This window comes from Canis lupus, chromosome 32, assembly GCF_011100685.1.
Source record: "Canis lupus familiaris isolate Mischka breed German Shepherd chromosome 32, alternate assembly UU_Cfam_GSD_1.0, whole genome shotgun sequence".
Taxonomy (NCBI): Eukaryota; Metazoa; Chordata; class Mammalia; order Carnivora; family Canidae; genus Canis; species Canis lupus.
Genome location: NC_049253.1, coordinates 21,928,053 through 21,950,104, shown reverse-complemented (window position 1 = coordinate 21,950,104; position 22,052 = coordinate 21,928,053). Strand labels below are relative to the sequence as shown.

Sequence of the window (22,052 nt, the reverse complement as noted above, 5' to 3'; positions counted from 1 at the left end):
TTATTGAAATAAAACATTTTCCTCTCTTTGTTGGCCCTCTTTTCCCCCATTGTTTGAACTTGCTCATACATCAAAAAAACCCTGCAACACTTGATTTAAAAAATACCATCTTAAACAAACCACCTTGGCATGTCCTCATGCCAGTTTTAAGAGCCAAGCTATTGAAATGTGAAGGGGAAGAAGGTGTTTCATAGACATTTAATAGGTACCTAGCAATGATTTAGAGTTTACGATTGATCCAGTGTCAATGCAGCCTTGTATGTTGCAGAGTCCCTTTGCCCTCTTCCCTGGGTTTTTACCCGTGCATACGTAATGTAACTGTTGGCAAGAGATATTTTGCAGGGAAATGTTATTCCCTGAAAAGATATCCCTTCCTCCCTTTACCTAAAACCCTGGCTCGGAAATCACTTCGATTTGTCGTGTGTTGAACCTTTTCATTGCCTATAGTGCTTTGCTTTTTCCTCAGTGATACAAATGAAGTTGACATACCACCCAACACCCGAGTTGGCACCAAACGCTATATGCCTCCGGAAGTGTTGGATGAGAGCTTAAACAGAAATCACTTTCAGTCTTACATTATGGCCGACATGTATAGTTTTGGACTCATCCTCTGGGAGGTCGCTAGGAGATGTGTATCCGGAGGTAAGTAACCATGATACTGTGGGATCTACTACAGATCCTTGCTTCCTGATCAGAAATCAGTGTCCACAACATCAGATTTTCTTTTATTTTCTACCTTATTTCTGTTGATGCAATCACAGTCCTCCCAGGAAACAGTATTTAACAACTTAGAATTATCTTTGCTTCCTTCTGGCTGCTTCTCACCAACCTGCTGGGCCCTATCCCCAGCTCTGATGCCCCACTCACTGTGGCTTCCTCTCTGCAGATTAAGATAGAGCCAGAATTGTGGGGTGAGATACCCATTCTTTACCCTCTGCTCCACTTGACTTTCTGTATTTCTTCTTCACAAGTAGTTTGAAACATCAGGTGTTTTTTTTTTTTTTTTTTTTCAAAAGGAAATGAAAGCATCAAGAATATTACCACTGGTCATGATAATTTTCTTGCAAACAAGGATTTCCTAGTAAGACTACATCAGAAGATATTAAATATTCAGAGGCATTATTATTGCTCATAGTATTTGTTTACTGCTGCATCATCTGTCTTTAAATAGATGCCAACAGTTTTTAGGTGAGAAGCTGAATCTTAGGCCTTCAGCGTCAAGTACCCTGTTTATGGTTATACTCATGGCAGTGCTTGGCTAGAACCCACACTGCTGCTGCTGCTGCTGTTTATCATGGCCAGTTTAAACTCACTTTTGTGAAATATTGAGCTTGCCCAAGGTTCTGAAAGCTTAGCGACTGCATTCTTGGACCTGCCATTTATTATCCATGAACCTCTGACAAGTTACTCAGCTTTGTTCTAATTCTTAAGAAGGAGGTGGATTAAAGAGAATTAAAACTTCCTGGTACATAAATAGCATTCAGTATATCTTAGCTCTTACTTAAAATTTTCATTTTGGTTGGTAGAGGCTTAACTTATATTTAGATTCATACTTATATAGGGAGGAGAGACAGTTAATCAACAGGAATTTATACTCAGATCATGCTGCAATGACACAATGCCTTCTAATCACTTGGGGAACTCTGAGCCTATTCTAAGCTTAATTTAAAATAGAACACATTTCCTCTAAAGTGAGAGAACTCCAAAAGGAAAGTTAACATGAGAAATGTTTCCTAACCAGATAGCGAATAAATCTTCCATCATCTATGAAGAAGAAAAGAGCTAACCAAGATATAAATTAACTAATTGTGCCTTGTTTCATGTTTTGTCAAGAGGGAATGAGCCTAGTTTTGAATAATATGCTCACTTACACTCATGATAAGTGTATAGCAGTTGAAGGAGTAGTGGAGTGCAAGATTACTTTTCTGATTATGTTTTCCTGAACACCTAAAGCAAATAGGGCCACAAGATACCTATATTTGGAAAGCCTGCAGGTCAGAATACAGGAGAAATGATTCTTCACTCAAAAACAAGCCAACCTCAGACACACACACACACACACACACACACACACACACACACACACACACACAGGATTTGAGAGGTACTAAGGTGTTGCCTTATCTCCTTATGAGATTGGTATGTGTTTGTCAGAGATGTTAGAGTCCCAGCTCTGCCCCATACCAACTGTATGGCCTTGGACAAGTGAGTGAATCCCTCAGAACCAGGTTATTCTCATCTGGATAACATGGATAATAATGCTGTCTCAGAAACATGTTTATAAGAATTTAGTAAGATAAGTTGTACAGTACACTTACCGCCTTGCCTGGTATGTACCAGGCTCCTAACAAGCAAGTGTGGTTTCTCTTTCCAGAAAGGCAAAATACACAAAATTCTATTCTCCAACATATTCCTTTATGAAGATGTTGGAAGTTTTGGGCTTGTCTTTCTAGTCTAGGTACTTTTGGATGAAGTAGTTACATCTGGATGTAGATCTTCTAAACTTCGAGGGAAAAAAAAAAAAGGATTCCTGAGGTTTCAGACAACAATTAAATGGCAGCCACTATGGGAATTTTGATAACTTAATGCATAATAAGGAGAAAGAAGTAAGGTCTATAGTTTAGTGATAGATTTTGATTAATTCAGAACTTTATGTGATTGGCTCTGTGTCTGTTGTAATGTATACACCCACCCCACCATGATATATCAATTTAGCCAGGTAATGGCACCAACAGTAGGCACTGAGGAAAATATGAGAGGAATAAATTAGACATGGTCCTTGCTCTCCAGGTGTCTCCAGAGCTGTTGTCTTGAGAATTAGAAAGGGAGGAAGAACTCAAATGAAGTGAGCATCCCCCATGGGTTAGGCCCTGTGCCTTTAGTATCTCCTATAGAATCGGTACACAATGGAAGGAACTATTAACATAGATACATATAATTATGCCCTGTGGTCTCATGAGAGACAGAACAATGGTGAGTGGGAATGGTCTGAAGAAACTTTTCAGCCTTCTGGTCCTTTATATATGGGATTGAGTTTGCAAGAAAGGGTGTAATATAGACTCCAGATTTTGTCAGAGTAAACCCCAGCGAATTTAATGATGTGCTGGATAAAATCTGCCAACTTGGTAGTATCATCTTGTTCAGATAAGAAGCAATAACATTTCTATAATAGATGATTTTGGATAGGGAAGAAAGGTGCTCCAGAGAGATTGTTCAGAGTGGCATTCTATTAGGACAGATGCTGCTTATAATTATTGTGAGGAGTAGGGATCCCTGGGTGGCGCAGCGGTTTGGCGCCTGCCTTTGGCCCAGGGCGCGATCCTGGAGATCCGGGATCGAGTCCCATGTCGGGCTCCCGGTGCATGGAGCCTGCTTCTCCCTCTGCCTGTGTCTCTGCCTCTCTCTCTCTCACTGTGTGCCTATCATGAATAAATAAAAAAATTAAAAAAAAAATTATTGTGAGGAGTAAATCAGATAGGGTTGCAAAGAAGATCTAAGCAGGCTACTTTTCCAAAGGACAAAAGGAATAAGGTAGAATAGATACTAGGGAAAATGAGATGGAGTTTGTCATGATAAGGGCCATTTTCCTAAGATGACATAGACTTGTATCTCAACCTTTCTTTCAACAATACCTATTTTTTTGGGGTGGGGGGGATGCCTGTGTGGCTTAGCTGTTGAGCGTCTGCCTTCGGCTCAGGGTGTGACCTGGGGTCCCGGGATCGAGTCCCACATCGGGCACCCTGCATGGAAACTGCTTCTCCCTCTGCCTGTGTCTCTGCCTCTCTGTGTCTCTCATGATTAAATAAATAAAATCTTTTTTTTAAAAAAAAACTATTTTTTCTAATAATAATGTATTATTTGTAGAAAGTTTGGTGAAATACAGAAAATTTAATGAAGAAAATGGTAAAAGTCAGACAGCTCTTGCACCTAAAAAAATCATAGTTAATATTTTTAGGTGTGTAAAATTTTAAAATTTTAAATGTGGAAAGATGCATTCTTATGATTAAGCAGGAAAAAATGTAAATCTCACATTTTGTTCAAGTAGGATACACTGCCAAATTTATTATGAGATTCATAATCTCATATTGCAGTAATAGAAACAGTCACATATTATGCAGTATGAGTTTGGGATGTGTCTGCCAAATTTGCATTGAGATTTAATGTAGATTTTTTTTTAAAATTTGGCATACAACACGTTTTATAAAATTGGAAATAAATTTGAGATACTTGTTTTACTTAGCTTTGGGAAATTAGAAAAAAGGTTTGAAAACCTGTAATAATATGTTTCATCAGGTTTTCTATTTATATTTTTAATTAGATTAAGTGACATTTGGGCATATTTTTTTTCAAGACTTTATTTTGCAGTTTCCTAGCCTGAGCTTGAGTACTGATAGAACTTTTCTTTGAGAATAGTTTGTGTATTAGACTTTTATTTCCACCTCACAGAAAATATCGATAGTAATAATAATTTAAAAACAACCCCTATTTTCAGGTATAGTCGAAGAATACCAGCTTCCCTATCATGACCTAGTGCCCAGTGATCCTTCTTATGAGGACATGAGAGAGATCGTTTGCATCAAAAAGCTACGTCCCTCGTTCCCCAACCGATGGAGTAGTGATGAGGTAAGCTTTGACCTAACCATGTGGCTATGGCCAATTTCTAAACAGACTTTACGCTCTTTGCCAAGATTCCAGATATTCATTACAGTAATCCTCCTCCTTTGTTTTGATGGTGGTGGTAATGGAGCTTCCCTGCAGTCGTTGATATGGTGCTAAGTGTAATATGTTAATTTGTCTCTTCCTTTTTTCCAATTTGAGTTTGCTACTTCTAAAGTATATTGGGTGGGTTACCACTTAGCCTGTACAATAGGTAACACTGTTTCATTTATTTGTGATGTCCTGACGTTTGCATAAAGGATATTATTTCTCTGTGTGTGTCTTTAAAGCATCGTGAATTTTCTCCATGACAGACCAGCATCCAACATTCTCTCATCTCGATGAGAGAAAAGATAGGCATCTGCAGAATCCAGTTTTCTTTACATAGAAGGGAGAGGGGTATAGTTGAGCTGCCTGACTGTGCCATGGATCTTTGTGAATAGGGATGATGGGATGTGCTTTGAAGAAATCCATATTCAGCCTGGCTCTAAGGGTACAGAGGTGAAACCTAAACTGAAAAGGGGCTGTTCAGAAGGAAGAAATGAGTTGGGGCAGGGGATTACCTTTCTTGTCTCATCTCCACCTCCGCATCCTGCCCGTCCATCCTCCTAGCTTGCAAACTCACCAAGTCCTGGAGGGCTCTGGCATGCTGGGACATTCAGAGATGAATTTGAAGCGTCCCAGGATAAAAAACAAACCCCCCAAAACCTACCTCATCAAACATGTGCCAGAGCCAATGCAAACAAGTGGAAAGAGCACCGTTGATAAGCTAATTCTTTAATGTTAAATGCATTTAAAAATAACCTTTGGTTCATTGGTTTTGTGTCTCGTTAACTGAAATGCTAAATAATGCATATGTTTTCCAATGAGCTATGCAGAAAACTTTGTGAGATGCTGGAATTATATTATTTTGAAGGTGGTTATGGGCATTGGTATTACTCAGAATCCCTTCACTGAGGATTTCTAATGAAGTGAAATTGTGCTCTTCCACAGGAAGACCAATAATTGATGTAGCACAGGAGAACACAGGAGAAAGTTTTAGCGAGGCTGTGCACAGGTCATTAATCTTGTTAAATGGTACCGTGCGATGCTATTATTGTAGAAGACAGCTGTGATTTAGGAATAACCATGTTTGTTTGAATAGTATGGAATTAGATAAAAGATTTAAGCTTATCAAATGTTATAAACAATGTAGGAGTGTGGAGTGGAATACAGACTCCCTGGGTATTTTTGTATTTGTTTAATACCGACTTCAAAGACACTCTTCTGCAATCAGCAAAAGCCACCTGCTTGCTACTGTCATAAGGAAGACATGAAAATCTGTTTTAGTCATTTAGGATTTGCATTAAAAAAGAATTTTTATGGAATTTTATCTGCATGGTTTTAGGAGTCTCTTTTAAAAATATATTCGAACTTCAGAGATCCCATGCTAGCAGCCATGTATCTCCAGCAGCAACCGTGTAGATAATCCATTTCTCTAGTGTAACTCTGTTTTCCATTCCCTTCCCACAGTGTCTGAGGCAGATGGGAAAACTCATGATGGAATGCTGGGCTCACAATCCTGCATCAAGACTGACAGCCCTGCGTGTTAAGAAAACACTAGCCAAGATGTCCGAGTCCCAGGACATTAAACTCTAATGTGAGGGGAAGAAACACGCATCTCTGGAGAAAGCCAGTAGATACTCTCCTGTTTGTGGGAAGAGCAAAAGATGTTCCAGAAGCATCCACAGTATAAGCCTTGAATACCATCCTGCTTCCTAGTGGGTTCAGCCTCACCTCTCAGGGAGCAGCCTGGACAAAGAGAAGTTTCCAGAGACACGTTCTCATCGTGTCTGTCTGTAGGAGGGAGGAAACGCTTGGGTAACTTGTTCGTGATACATGATGCATGTTGCTTTCTAAGAAAGCCCTGTATTTTGGGATTGCCTTTTTTTTTTTTTCCAAAAGATACTTTAATTTTGCCAAAATAGAACAAATAATGTAGATGTTTTAAGGTTTATACTATTATAGTTTAAATGATGACAACAAAAGTTCTTTCCAGAAATTCTGCTGGAAGGTAAATTTTAAAATATCTTTTTCCATTAGTAAAATTTTGTTGCACTCTGCAAACCAAAAGACAGTCTGTGAAGTTGGAGCACACAGAGTGGAACTCATCTGAGAGTCTCCCCGCTTCTGCCTCCCCAGACCACTTTGGCCAGCCCTGCATTTAGGGGCCGCCACAGCAATGTGAATGCACCTGGGTACAAATACCACCTGTCTGGGATCACATTTTGGGATTCCTTCAGGTAACCTTTTGTAGCTTCAGACGATATGGAACAAATGAAGGTTTTATGTGACTCTGTTAGAAGTAGTAAGTGTCGATGGTATTCTTCAGAACCACTTTGTGTTTCTGATTCTTTTAAGGCATTTCTGTCATGGTGAAATTCTTTCCTTTTCATTAAACACAGACAAAGGTGTTTTTATGTGCGGAGAATTGACCCATGCATGTTTTTGATCTCTCAAATGAAAGGATCAATAGTAAATAAAATTGCCATCAGTTGTGTTGAAAACAAGGCCCTTTAAAATAGAGATCATTTGCTCCTGTGTCGTAAGAAAAATGGCAGTAGGATAGAGGATGAGGTTAGGGGTGCAAATGGCCTGTTTCTTATATATGCAGAAGAGCCAGTCTCAGAAGCACTGAGGAGAAGGTATGCATACCTTATTTTGTATAGATAAGGACAGTTTCTTTTGGTAATTGTCTGTCTCTTTTGTGTCTGAGTGAAGAGGAGAGAAAGCATGCCAGGTTAATTTAACTAAATTTTAATTTGAAAATATAAGTATAACCTCCAGGTGGGACAGCAGAAGGAGCTAGTGGAGGCTACAAAATCTTATGGCTGCTGTGATTTATTATTCTAAAATAGATATGGATGGAGCATGTACATCTTAAATGATAATTTCACATCTTAGAGGAGTGCTGACTCAATTTAGTTTATTCTCGTGATGTTCAGTTCACTTTTTAATTTATTTATTTTTTTCTTCTCTGTGGCACTTGTGCAAAACATCTCCTCACCTACCCAATTCTGTGGGGTTTTAACTTTGAGAAACGTGAGTCAAATCATTGACAGAGCCAATATTCCTTAGCAACAGGAACATAAAGCTCAAGACTGTGCACACCCCTCTCAACTGTATTCATTATATTTCCTTACTTTATTTCTTCTGTTTCTTAGTAATTCTGTAGTGTTTAGGAAGAATTGGGAAGTACTTCTCCTTGGTCTTTTTAAAAACGACGTTCCTTCCAGAATACTCCAGGGGGCGGTGTTTTATAACACATTTTCACCACTTGGTGCCTGAAGGATGAAGGGGTTTTGAAAATATGACAGCTGAAAAATGAGAAAATATTCTCCTTACTTCTGAAGGAGGCTTGCAGCTGGTGGCTTGTTCATCCTGAAAACATCTTAGAGCACAGAGTGGCTGTGAGCTGTGTGCACGGTTTGGGAGAACAGAAGGAGAACCAATGTTGTCCATTCTAAGCATTTACTTCCTAGTGCTTCATAGCTGTATTTTTTGTTTGTAACAAGGAAAGATTTTTCTCAACCCTTGAAAAAGGAACAAAATACCTGTTTTTCAAAGATCAAAAACAGCTGTTTTCAAATATACCTGTAATCAGAACACTGCAGATTTTTCTTAACCCTTGAAAAGGAACAAAATTTCTGTTTTTCAAAGATCAAAAACAGGTGTTTCCAAATATACACGTAATCAAATCACCTGAAAAGCAGTGTAAACAAACGTTCATTTCCCTTGTGTCCAATGGTATCCTCTGTGATAGCTTAGCAGGGAATATGTGCGTAGAACTACGTGTGATAATCACCTGAGCCATGGACAGAAGTTTCAGTGCCTCTAATTAGATAATCTACAAACAAATAAGTAAACATAGACACCAGTTAAGTGGGAACGTGTTTGTGTTCCTTGGTTTTCCCTAAATTTAAGAGAGGTTGGGCTTGCTTACCACTTTGATAAAAATTTGTGTTCTTTTTAGTAAATTTTTATGTAGAGATAACTTCAAATCAGAATATCTTGTGGGGAGGTGATGATTTGAAAATAAACTAGAGTTTTAGAGAGGTGTTGGTTCCAATGAAGGAAGAATGGGAAGAAATTAAAATAGTGTCCAAATTTCTTCTATATTTTTAGTTGTTTTGGAAAAATCTATAGCTTACTTTCTAATTCTCAATCTGATTTACCATGAACATTTAAAAATAATTCTTGAGATATTAAAAAAGATCCACCTAGTTATTAGTCTTTCAATGAGGTAGAAATTTATTTATGAGTAGAGTTTTCTCTGTATTTTACCCAAATCCTCCTTACATAAGGAATACTAAACTGCTTTTAAAAGATACGACCTACTCACTTCCAAATAATCCTTGTCGGTTTTTAAATTTTTAGTAGCTCAGAAGTGAATTTTAATTTTTTGTTTTGTCTTTCAATAGGATAAGGGGGAACCTGGAAGTTAATGTAGTCAATGGCTTCCTTTCAGGACTATTTCCAAGACTTAAGATTTTCTCCTAATCACTCCCTCCCGTTCAAGGGAATCCGAGAATATCAGTCGTCAGCTAATATAAGTTGTGTCTGCTAAGATGTTCAGGTCTATAGTTTATGTATGTGTGTATATATTATATAAGTATATATGTATATATAAATATTATGTTCAGTTTGGGGTCTGGCACAACTCCATTATGTGGATTAGAGATAAACTATTATGGATGATAAAGTACTAAATGAAACATAATATTTATTTATGAAAGTGTGTAGTTGGTTAAGTCACAAGTGACAGTGCTATGAACCTTGTGTATGAGGAGACAGGCCTCTGACCTCCCACACAGCACCGTTCAGAGGTCACTCGTGACCGTTCTTTTTATTCTTAAAACATAAAGCTTCTTAGAAAACATGCCGAGATTTTATTTACAGGGAACCCTTCGACACATTTCGATTGTTGTGTGGTCAGGTATAGGAAATACTCAATAATGACAGAATTTCATGCTCCTAAGAGTCATGCATATTCATTCAAAGTGACGGTGCTTTATGTTGTTGGTCTGTTCTGGTTCTTCTGTTTGTGAGCGGAAAGGCACTGAAAGGAGCCTAATTTTTAAACTTGAATAGTCCTGGAGTTGTATCTCCATAGAAAACCCAGTCACATAGCAGTGGGAATGAAAGAAGTGGTATCAGAAGTGATTTAATTTAGCAATTATGATTCCTCTTGTAAAACAAAACAAAAAACAATGCCATATTTTTTTGGAGAAAAATTGGCAATATATAAGGGGTTTTGTTGTCTTGTCTGTTTCAAAAGAAGATTCATTTGTGTTCTTTTGGGGAACCAGTGCCTTATTGAATTTGTATATACTGTAATTATTCAGGACTAGGGAACAAACAATTGTATTTGTTACAAATTGTATATGGCTTTGTTTTAACATTCCCCGAAATAAAACGGTTTCTTTCTCCCCCTGGAAAGAACATGTCTGTTATCTTATAGTAGCGCCTTTCTCCCCGTCATTGAAAATTTCCCATTTGTAACCAGCAGGAAGGCAGCCATGAAAGGGAGCGGTACAGGTAAGTTTGTATGTTTGGTGGTGGGAGAGCAAGAGAAATAGCCTGGTGGCTTCTCATTTCGCTGTAGTTAGGAGGCACAGCTGTCTTGAGAGTGAGAGGAAAGGCAGGGAAGTCAGTGGTCTGAGAGAAGGGACACAGAGGGTTGTGGGTGGTGCCGAGGGCCTGGTTCGCTGATGAGACCAACTGTGTGGCCAAGAGTATGGCCTGTGTGGAGCCCGTGTGGAGCCTCTCTCATCCCCTCAGTTGTGTGACAGTAGGCCAATGTACGCCTCTCAAAGACTCCATTTATGTCCCTAGATGGTGAGAATAATGTCAACATCTGAGGCATGGAGCGCCTCTGAAGACAAAATAATCCATGCATCCGGCATGAAGTCAGCACTCCGCTGCTCCTAAAGATTAGCTCTTAGTACAAAGTCATAGGGCCACCTTTCTGTCAGCTCCCAAAATGTAGGCATCAAGACCGCCCCAGATGGATTCATTCAGGGTTGAGGGTTTTCAGGCCTGTGCAGCAATGGATCACGCAAAACACGGCTCACCATCATCTGGGAGATGGCCGACGTAGCCCAGAGTCGGGTAGGGATTGAAGTGGAGGCAGCTGGTGGGTTGAAAGAAACCGGGTCTAAGCACAAAGAGCCCTGCTGGGGTTGACTGAGAAGGGGGCTGTAGCCCACATCACGCTTTGGGGGTGGGGGTGGAGCAGGGAGGCTCAGGACAGGTGGGAGGGTGTGATCCCAGGAGGGAGGATTTCGGTAATGGATGAGATTATCTGTAATGGAAGAGGAACACAGAAGTCAGGGCTGGGGATCCATCTTTGTGGATCCTGGAGGTCCCAAGGAGGGTGGGATCCTAAAGAAAGGAACATGGCACGGCCAAGTTCTCTAGGGCTGCGGGGGAAATGGGGCAGTCTGTGAGGGCAGAGTAGAGACTGGGGCCCAGCAGGCCTGATGGGCCAAAACGCAAAGCAGTGGGTTCCACGCAAGGCCAGCGGTCTGGAAGCAGCAGGACGGTAGGAGAAAGACCCCGACTCTCCTCCCAGCTGTGAAGTGTGTGGGTACGGAGGACTGAGGCTATGCTGTTGCCCTGGAAACGGTGTCAAGAGAAAGCCCTCTGCCAAGGGTGAGGGGAAGTGTTAGGTGATCTCTTCATGGAGTGTGAATCTTGGAAGGCAGGGTAAAAAGTTAAGTTGCGAGGAGATCTGTTGGAGACTGGATCAGGAAAGAGGAAACCCAGAATTGTTTGGGCACAGAGAGCCTAGAAAGGCTTGCATCTTAGTTCCCGGGGACTCAGGAGTTGTCATGTGATTGGCTGTGTTTAGCCAGTTGCGCTTGTGCCAAGATAACTCAACCCAGCACTGGGATTCAGATCAACTTGGCTCACATTCCATGGTTTTCACTTTCTCACTTCTGTGGAAGTACACAGTCTGAGCACCATTTTCTCCCCTGAAACGGGATAAAAATACCCATCGCATAGGGCTCTTAGGAGGAACAAATGAGACGAGTATGTGAAGGCCCCACTCCAAGCACGCTGCAGGTGCCCCTAAATATTGCTTTTCCCTACTGATAATAGTTCAACAGGGTATAAAGCTAGCGATGGTTGGAAGAAGTCACACTTTGCTGCAAGCACACTTCTTCTACCCTCCCTACGCCCCAGTTCTGTACGCTGTGGGCGTTCATAGGACTTCAAGGCAGATGGATAATACATCCCAGCTGAGGAGAACAGTCTTCTCTTGACACAGGTCATTTTCTAAGGTTTTTATTTTTTTTTTTCTAGTCACAACAGCGACATACAGATGACCCCATTCTCAGAAGGACTTTTGTTTCTGGAAAGTCATATCTACTCTAGGTTCTCATAATAATTCAGCTGCAGAGACCTCTGGGACTGAGGAACATTCTCTGCCTGGTGCCCCTATGATGGCAGAGAAGGCCCCACACAGCAGGAGGCCAGGCCTCAGAGCTCCCTAGTGACCCTGACCCCGGTAGGGTCTCAGTGCCCGCACTGACCTGTTTGGAAACTCTTCTAGGTTTGACTTTCCCAACAGAGATCCCAGCTACCAAAGCTCCAAAGTAGGGGTCAGTGGGTAGTAGGGGGGAGTCTGTGCCACCCCGTGCTCTTTATGAAGTACTGTTTGGTTCTTCAATTATATTTTCATCTTTTTTGATGAAGTTGAATTCTCTAGCCACAGGATCTGGTTTACGTATTGTCACCATTTCCCTAGGACTGACAAACATTTGTGACCCTCACTTTAAGTCCGTCTGGAGTCACCTTCTCCCAGCCCTCAGGAGGGGGCGGTTTCTCAGCGTTGATATGATTGCCACCCACTCCTGTGGTCACACCTGAGCAGGGGTGGGCAGGTTGCGGTCCATCCAAGGGCACTTCTCCAAGTAGTTGTCTCACTGAGGGAAGGGCCACCTTAAATTCTGCTTGGGTTTTGCAGTCCCTCTCCGCTGCACACTCAGGGTCTTCTGCTTGCTCAACCTCCAGGAGTGACCAGGGGTCCTGTGCCAAGCTGAGCATGTGTGTGGTGGCATTTGCTATAGCTCTGGGCCTGCAGGGTTACTGGGCTTACCTTTCATTTCCTCCCTATCAGTGCAGTGCTTTGCAAACTTCATTTAAAAGCCAATCTCTCAGGGGGAGGGCCTCATATTCTTTTTATCCACAAGCTCCCAGGGGCCTTCTGATGCAGCTGTTCCGAGACTCTGGTTCTCCCCACTGACTGCTCATCACTATCACCTGGGGGCATTAAATGCTCGTAACAACCACACCCTGGATCTAGAAAATCAGAATCTCTGGGCCTGGGAGTCAGGCACTAATAGTTTCTAAGGCTACTTCCAGTGTGCAAAGAGGCTTGAGAAGCTCCCATTCTAGACTCCGGTCCCCGGGGGAGGTTGTGATTTCCAGCCTTGCAGAATCCAAGAGCTTTTTTTGCGCTACTGAAGAGACACAGGGTGACTCTTCACACAGAGGAGTGTTGGTATAAAGAAACAGGAGGGGGGCCCAGGTGGCTCAGTTGGTTAGGTGTCCAACTCTATCTCAGCTGAGGTCTTGATTTCAGGGTTGCGAGTTCAAGCCCCGAGTTGGGCTCCACACTGGGCATAGAAAAGAGAGAAACAAAGGAGGCAACACTCTCTGTTGCTTATAAATATAATTTATTACCTGTTTAAAAATTCTTTCTTACATTTTGTACATGTTGGCTGACAGAATAAATGCAGGCAATTTACAAACCGAGGGACTGCAGGAAAAAATGGGGAGAGGCAGCAGGGAGAGAGAAGAGGCACACCCAGAGCTAGCATCCCTCACCTCCACCACACAGCGGCATGGCGGATGGGATGCCCGGAGAGCACTCCTCCGCCAGGAAATTTCTTGAAAAGGAATTGCATAGAAGATACAGCAAGAGGGAACTCCACAACAAAAGAAGTGTTCCGTATCTGAAAAGCCAAAGTTGTGTTGTCGTGTTTCAAAAAAGAAAAAAAGTGACAAAGCACAAAATCTCAATCTGACATTTCTGCAGTTGAACTGTTCCAAAGGGAACAGCAGGTGGATGACACAGGCTCTTCGACACCGACGCCTGGGGATCTCTCTCTGGCAAACATTACCTGTCTTCTTGAGAAGGAGCAAAGAGGAAGGTCACCAACTTGCTACAGCTCAACATTAAACTCGGTGGACACATCCAACACTGACATCCAACACACACACACACGCACACACACACACAGTGATGATATTCCCTGCAATTGGGCTGAAATGCATTCTGTCTAGGGGGCAAGGGCTCCACCACCAATGGCAGGTCTAGGGAAGAGCGAAGGGGAGAATGCAAATCACTCACTCAACTTGTTCTGACTGCCATCCTCTTTTCACCCTAGGCCAGGAGGGGTACACATTTGAACTCATACCCCTATGATGGCATCACGTGAGACTTTAAGAATATAAAAAGGCAAAGGCATTTTCCACTGGCTTTTGATTTCTTGCTTTTTAAAGCTGTTCTAAGACAGGTTTGTTTTAACATGTAGAAGATAGCTCAGGTTGTGATTCCTGGATGTGGCCTCACCATACTGCTGAGGTTCACAGGTCAAGGGCTCATGGACTCCTAGGCTACTGCTCAGCGATCACCTGCCTACGGTTCACATTCTGCACTCCAGAAATGAGGGTTCCCCCCCTCCGGGTCAGTGCCATCAAGTTCAACAGCAGCTCTGATAGTGTCAATTCCAATAGATCTTTGGAATTGAAGGATGGCACATAGAATTTGAAGATATTTATAAGGGACCCCGAAGTCTCATGGTCTTCGGCAACTTATAGTTTCGCCGAGGCACAAATCTGAAATGGCAAGTGAAGAGGCTGGTATACAGCAGCAAACTCTTTGGCTGGTGGGCAGCTGACTGTATTTTGGGGCAGCTTCCTTGTTTAGTTCTCAATGACTGGTTGGCCACAGCTCTTGTGATGTTGTGCAGAGATTCCCAATTTGTGATTCTGGAAGAACTCTTCAATACCCGAGAGTCTCAGAACACAGCCAGCTGGGAAACGGCCTCTTAGGGTTGCATGGTTCTGGTCCCTTGTAGAGTTCCTGTTGGTTTGTACTGGTGATGCCTCCCTCAACCACTCTAAAATAGGTCTAGGGGCATATATTACATTTGGTTGAGTGGAGATCATTAATATCCCACCAAAAATTGATACAGGGAGGAGACAAGCCTACTGGAAAAGTGGGGAACCGTGAACTCTTTTGAAGACAGATTTTTTTTTTTTTTTTTTTTTTTTTTTTTAGAGGCTGGATTTCTGACAATGGGAGTGATCACAGGGCCAATTACTCTGATGGGTCGGGAAGTAAATTGTCAGTCCTAGCTCGCAGGGAAAATGTATCCAGTGACCTACAATGTCATCTACCTGCTTTTCAAAAATAGCAGGTTTCAGGCATGAATTCTGGAAATACCTATGACTCCATTTGGCTAACTTGACCTGTAGGGTCACAGGTCTACATTAACATTGGTTGCAATGTATTTATTCCCCTTATGCCTTATTCCATAAAAAAAAAAAAAAAATCATTACAGATGCAAGGGAAATCTTTCAAAGTGATAATTACAGCCAGAGATTATACAAATAGGTTTCTTAGGGTAGAGAAACAGCACTTCATTGCACAGAGGCAAAGATCTAAGGATTTTAGTCAACATTAGCTCAGTAAGGTTAAAAAAAAAAAAAAAAACTCACAAAAACAAAAACCCAGAGTGTAATAGTTGGTCCCATGAGGCACTCGGAAGGTAAAAAAAGTTTTATTACCTTGAGATAATTAATAATAAAAATATTTGCCTTATCGGATCTATAAAATCTAATGCTCATTGACCACTATCATCTTTACAAATAATTGGCTTTTAGCAACAATATTCTGAATCACAAAAGCTCGTCTATTCTCAAAGAAGATGGATAAAACCTAGTTTCATTTCAGCTGTTTGCATGGTCATCCTTTCCCTCATTGGCCTTGGACTTGCACTGAGGTCTCTGTGTGAAACGGGTAACTTGTCCAGAGCAACTGCTCAGCAAAAGCTAAAGCTCACATTCAACTTGAAGACTGAAAATTCAACATGTAAACTTTTTCTACTTTCTTTACACTCGTTTTGCAGGTCCTTACATAGTTTTTATTTGCTTGGCCCCATGGGGACAGACCTTATACTGGCAAAGGCTTGTGAATTCTGGGAAGTTAGTGATCACCTTTACTGGCTCCCTTCCTCACACGCTGCTGACAAAAATGGACCAAAAGCATAGCTGCTGTGGCCCTGACAGTGATACGCATGGGGATACATAAGATGAGAGCCTTGTTTGCTCCTCTCCAGAAGTAAAATGGATTCCACCATCTGAATGCTTACTTTGAAGGTATCTAACTTATAGGAGAAATAGCTTTAAAAAAAATCACAAAATGTCTAATTTCAAGAGTGTCCTAAACTCAGACTCCATGACTTCTTCCTAAAGAATGGCTCTACTGTTTGAAAGTTGAGAGAGTAAAATCTCTAAAATAATTGCATACATGAAAATGGGCAATGGTCATACAGTTTAATATTGGATACCTGACCCAAAATGTTGCCCTGCCTTGGAAGAGCTTATATTGATCATGTGAGGATGGGGATTCTTCCTTTTAGTGGAGGTGAGTATCCAGGTTCGTGTCCACACAGTTTGTGAAAAGGCTGTTAGCTGTTATATGTTTGTCATCACCGTGAGTCCAGTCACCAATTCTGAATCTAATGTCTATTCCTTCCAGATCACTCTAAGGAAAACTGAATGAATGTGGTGAGAAGAAAATGAAAATATGATGAAACCTCTGCCCTTAGACAGGCAAACTCAGAAGAAAGGAAGCTTCTTTCTAGTCCTGGATTAGTAATTACAATTCTTGCTTCCTTAGATACAGTTCTCTCACTTGCATCTATAAAACATTTCAAAGTGAATGCTTTCTTACATTTCCAAAAATAAATATTAGAGAACTAAAAGTAAGAAGACTGAAAACATATAGAGCCCAATCAAAAATGTAAATGTTCAAAATGACAACTCTTCAGAAAGTGTTTTATACAGATACTTATGTATTTCTATCATTTCTATTACCAAAAACCAACTTGAGACCTATTGTGTGTGAAGGAGTTGATAACATACTCGCCTCAGTGTAATTTTGCTATGGGTAATTTAAGTAAAAAATTGTGACAATAAGAAAATGTATATTTGAGGTGAAAATTTACCCACATCTATCTGTCATAAAGTCCTGTTGACTCTTTAGCTATTAATTCCCTTTGTCAAACAACTTTTAGTAAATTGTTAAACTCAGGGTAGATTTTGTTGGGCACCACTAGATGGCACCATGCACAAGTGATAGGTGGTTTTCCACCCCCCCCACCCTCCCCTCCCATCCAAATGAAGTAAGCATGTCCTTCCCCATAAGCTATATAGAAGCCCTAGGAATCAAAGGTGGGACATGTCACAAAGAATGATGAAGTGGCTCTCTGTGAAATGAACTGTTGGGTCTGGACCTTCTAAGTTTGAGAGCAATCTAACAGCTATTATTTTCCTCCAAAGGAGAAGGAAATCAGAATTCGTAGTGAAAATTATTTGACATAAAGGATGTGTTGTATGTAAGGGAGTTGCCATTCACCTGATGGGGAGCATAACAGGTTCCATGACAGATGAGTACCTCACTTATAAGGAATTAACCACTCTTCCCTTTTCACTAGGCATGGAAGTTCCTTTGAGCATCCTTCAGACTTCTAATTCTTGATTTCCATAGATGACAGCTCCCAAACCAGTAATGATAAGCAATCTTGAGAAATTATTTCAAACTGAAGTAATGAACAAGCGCTCTCTTTCCTCCTCCTCCTCTTAAAAATATCTATTTAAAAATCTTTTTATGTAGAATACAGTGTTACTATCTTTTGGTCAAATATGCATCGGTACAAACATCATCACCAAATTGTTTATTACTGCAATCTCTTCCTTTAACATTAGTGTAACATATATTTATGGTGCAGGCGTGGCCTGAGAGAGAGAGGTTATGGAATATACGCCTAATAGAGAAGATAAGGAACAAAAGGGGTGACAGAAGAGGCTCCATACCAAAGTATCAGTAGTTCCTCAATGATGAAGATGGAGGAGTCTTGGGAAAATCAAGAAGTCACCAAAACAGAAGAGAAAACATATGTGTAAAGAAGGAAAAAATATAAAATGATTTCTAATTCAACTGCGGTCAGCAACCTGTAACCCTCCAGCTCAAAAGTCAACCACAGCCATGTTTTGAAGGTTCTGATTCATCCACATGGGTGCTTGTTGTTCAGTTGTGGTTTGGCTACTGGGCTACCCTTTATTTATAAAATAATAAAGGCTACCCTTTATTTCTCACTTGCTGAATGATTTAAGTCCCCAGGTTAAAACAAAGAGCCGGTGACAGTTCTAAGGAAATGCCGTAGTTTACACAAAGTAGTCTTTGGACTACTTCCTAGTTAATTTTTTTTTTTTGATTTAAAAAAATTTGATTAAGACAATAACAGAACATAATTTGCCATCAGTCAGGAAGGCAAGTGGTTCCAAGAGAAAAAAGAAAATGAACATAAAGGGATGCTGTCTCTTGACAAGCAGCACAAAGACAAGGCTTGAAAGCCTGACAAACAGGTTACAGGTTAGAATCGTCCTCTTTCAGGCTGAGACTGTTTAGAAGGCTATTGTAGCCTGGGCAAGAGACTAGTGGACTCTTTAAATGATCCAGATCAGAGCCCGTGGTGGTCCTCGGATTGATGAATGAGACTGGAGACATCACAGTAGAAGTCCAGCATTTTAGGACCCAGAGAATACCCACTACCTCCACCCCCTCTATTTGACACGTGAGAGAACTGAGGTTCAGGGAGGCTAGAGAACTTTCCCGGGGTAACACACCTAGACAATAACAAACCCAGAGTGAGAACTGGTTTTCCAGTTGCCAGTTCAGAGGCTGTTCCTCTGAGCACACTGCCCCAGGGGGAGTCAGTGTGCAGTCACAGAACAGCAATATTAATAATAGTTTGTGAACTTTAGTAGAGAACGCTTCCCACAACAAGACTTGGAGGAAAAAGACCTTGCCAGAGCCAGCTTAAAGAAGAGACTGACAAAGCCAGCAAGCATTGACTTCGTTTCTGGGGCAGAGGGATACAAGAAAGAGAGAAGGTCAAGGAAGCAAAGCCTGTTTCATTAAATTGGTGACCACACCCACCTGATTATGTCAGAAGGTGAGGAAGGTCTAGTCAATATCTAAATACTAACAGCACTGCTAAGAAAAACAGAATTTAAAAGAAAATCCTTTTACTAGAATACTTGTAAATACTCATCAATAATAATAATGATAATAATGATACCTTAATAAAAAAAAAACTTCAAATTGCATCTTATAAACACACATGTGGTGAAGAAATGCTTGTTTGTGTGGCTGACCATGAATCACTGTCTTCCCTGCAATGCTACAGCTTTATTCCCAGAGGGTGCCCATCGCGCACCCTCAAGGAGTAAGGAATCTTCCTTCTTTCTCCTTTAGGCTTAGATTCTCCACTTCCCTGATACAAACAGTAACACTGGTTCTACAAGTTCTAGAAACAGAACACCGATGGGAGGATTATCTGAGACACTTGATGCACACAATTTGTAGCAAAAGTCTGTGATTTCTCAGTAAATTACTAATCTGAAATAGACACAACAAACCGTCCACAGCTTCAACTTCAAATGATTTAAACAAAAATAGAACGAGCCATGGACAGTGTCTGCATCCCTGTCCAATTTGATGTAAACAACGTTTGTAGAAATTGGGTTTGTTAAGAAAGTTTATCCATATACCTGGATAGCAATAAAAAGCGTTTCCTAGGAAACTGTAAGATCCTGTACCACACAGCATACAGCCCAACTAAGAGGAAAATTAGGTTGATTTCTAAATTCAAGGTACAAATTTACACAATTGTTCTTAACTCCTGTGATGATGTCCGAGTGTAGTGGGCATGTGTGTCACCAGTTGGGTCTGCTTTCTCTCTCCTGCTTGCAGTCTTGCCTGTGAAACTCATCGGTCTAGGTCTACTCTGGATTTCCTTCTCAATGGCCATGCCCTGGTCGGCCACAGACCCCCTGTGCATTCCCATCTTGCGTTTCCAGTCCCAGCATGGGTCAATACTGCCCTTCTGCTGCTAAAGACACTACTGTTTCGTGTCTTCCCATTTCTTCCAGGACAGCCGCCAGCACGCTCAAGTTTCCATCTGGGAAGTTCTGTGCTTCCCAGAGATCCAGGATTACACCAGTTGGGCTGGATTTGGTGGCAAAGTAATTCAAGTACCTGTAATTGGGAACGGGAAAGTGTGCTGAGTGGTGAGATTTACAGATCTGTTTTCTCTGCAGTTTGTACTAAACCCTTCTGTGTCTCCATTTGTCTTTTTAAAGTATCTGGTCCCCCAGGAGAAGCTGTGGTTTACAGTGAGCCGTCCTAAAGAACTAGCACACACTTAATTAGATCAGCCCCGGACAGGAGATGCGATGCTTAACTTTGTTAACCTCAACTCTGAGTAAGATAATTTAAGAGATGAGATGTCTATGGGTCATATCCTAAACAGGAAGTCAAGACACTTATGTTTTCTTTCCAGCTCAGGCTCTGATCATCTTTGACAGGTCATGCCATGTCCTGTGCTCGGTAGTGATGGCAAGAGTCCACAAAGAGGAGGCTCTTGAGCTGTCCTTATAACTCGGTATCAATGCGGTGATTAGCATGTTAATTAACCATCCAGCATTAGGTCTTGCTGGGCAGGAGATGAGGAAAGACAATTACTCTAAGTGAATGGATATATAATTTAGGGGGATTTAGCCCATCAGCTTTGCAAAGTGGATCACAAAAGTCGATCGATACTTACCTTGTGAGATAAGCCCAGAATATCTATTCTCAACAATGTGTTTGCAAGACCAGGGTGCAAGATCCAAAAAAAAAGAAGCTTCATACAGGTTTGCAGAATGAAAAGTAAGTGGATGGATAGGAAAACCAAACCAAACTAAACCAAACACGAATGCTGCCCTAAATCTAACAGTTACCAGCCTCGGAGCTGTATGTCTAATGGAAACCAGTCCTGAAGCCTGGCCATACCCACCTGTCCAGGTTCAGCTTATGGGCCAGCATCCTCCAGTCGTGACCTCTCGTCTGTGGAGCGTCCAGGCTGCTACAGAGCTTCTGCCGGATAGGGGGAGGGATGCTAAAAGCACCGGGTCCCGTCATGGTGGTGATGGTGCTCGCTGGGTCCAACAGAGGCAGGTCGATGCCAGTAGGTTCCTGTAGTTCAGGCATAGAAACAACACAGCATTATTTCCAAAGACAAAAGCCATCTCTATTGAACCATACAATGCCTTGCTTTGAGCAATAAGAAGAAAATGAGTGCTATTCCTCTTGGTAAGAAGGCCTTCGCCCAGGCCGAAAGTGGTGACCTGGTTGAGAAGAAAAAGTGCGTTCTGTGCTGAGTTTGCATAGCCTTGGATGGACAGGTTTCGCTATGGACCGGGTGAGGTGGAAGCTCTGGTGTGATACGGTAACAGCTTTTCTCTCATCCTTTTCAGGATGAAAGAGGAGAGAGGACTATCAATACTCCTAAAGGTTTAGATTTCGAGAGGGGAGAAATGTTCAAAAGGGCAGTTCTTTGAGAATGAACAGATCTGAGATTAGAGAAGGCTGGAAGTTCAGAGTTTCTAGAAACTGTCTGACCCAGAGGGGAATGCCCTGGGCAAATGCCCAAGTAAATTCTCTCTCTAACCTCTGCAGAAGAAGAGTCAGTTCTGCTTTTGTTGAATCAGATGGAACACAGCTCTCCTCCAAATGGTATCAAATTAAGACTAATTTTTTTAAAGAAAATGATGAACACAGTAGATTGCCTTAGGGCAAGCGCTAATGGCATCCTCCGATTGCTGTACACCCTTATTTTTGTTAAATCTAATTTTAGGAGAGAAAACCATAAATTGGCTCTTAAAATAGTTTCAGCTCATAAAACAGCACAAATGCAAAATCTGAATTTCATCTGCAGGAGAACCTCTAATCATTTTCTGATCACTTCTGCTGGTTGGAAAAGCAAAAGCAAATGTTGCCTGGGAACTCTTAAAGCAATAAAAGAAAATCTACTTTATCTACTTTAAATGTCATCTTCCCCCCTCCCCTCTCTCTCTCGTTCTCTTTCAAAGCAGGTAACTCTTTGGTGTACATAAGTAGTTGCTGCAGGATAAACTAGCCACATACATTTTGAATCATCATGAAGTCTCTGGTGTCGTGCAGAGGGCTGAGCTCAGGGGGGGTCAGTGCCACCACTGCCCAGAGCCCCCCAAAT

At 41.4% G+C, this 22,052-nt stretch overlaps 2 protein-coding genes across 4 annotated transcripts in view; one reads left to right on the top strand and one right to left on the bottom strand.

Moving 5' to 3' along the window:
- The window catches only part of BMPR1B (bone morphogenetic protein receptor type 1B), a 40,892-nt gene extending 34,260 nt beyond the window's left edge, over positions 1–6,632 (top strand). Inside the window, 3 exon segments of the mRNA NM_001145151.1 lie at positions 467–642; positions 4,493–4,623; positions 6,169–6,632. Of these exon segments, the coding sequence (NP_001138623.1) occupies positions 467–642; positions 4,493–4,623; positions 6,169–6,294 (433 nt within the window). The 3' untranslated portion in view covers positions 6,295–6,632.
- A 6,730-nt stretch (positions 6,633–13,362) lies between these two features.
- UNC5C (unc-5 netrin receptor C) overlaps positions 13,363–22,052 on the bottom strand; it is a 351,929-nt gene continuing 343,239 nt past the window's right edge. For all 3 annotated transcript variants that reach the window (XM_038582098.1, XM_038582099.1, XM_038582100.1), the window contains 2 exons: positions 20,835–21,013; positions 13,363–20,035 (listed from right to left, as the gene is read on the bottom strand). In XM_038582098.1, the coding sequence (XP_038438026.1) occupies positions 19,870–20,035; positions 20,835–21,013 (345 nt within the window). In that variant the 3' untranslated portion in view covers positions 13,363–19,869. The remainder of the gene's footprint in view (positions 20,036–20,834; positions 21,014–22,052) is intronic.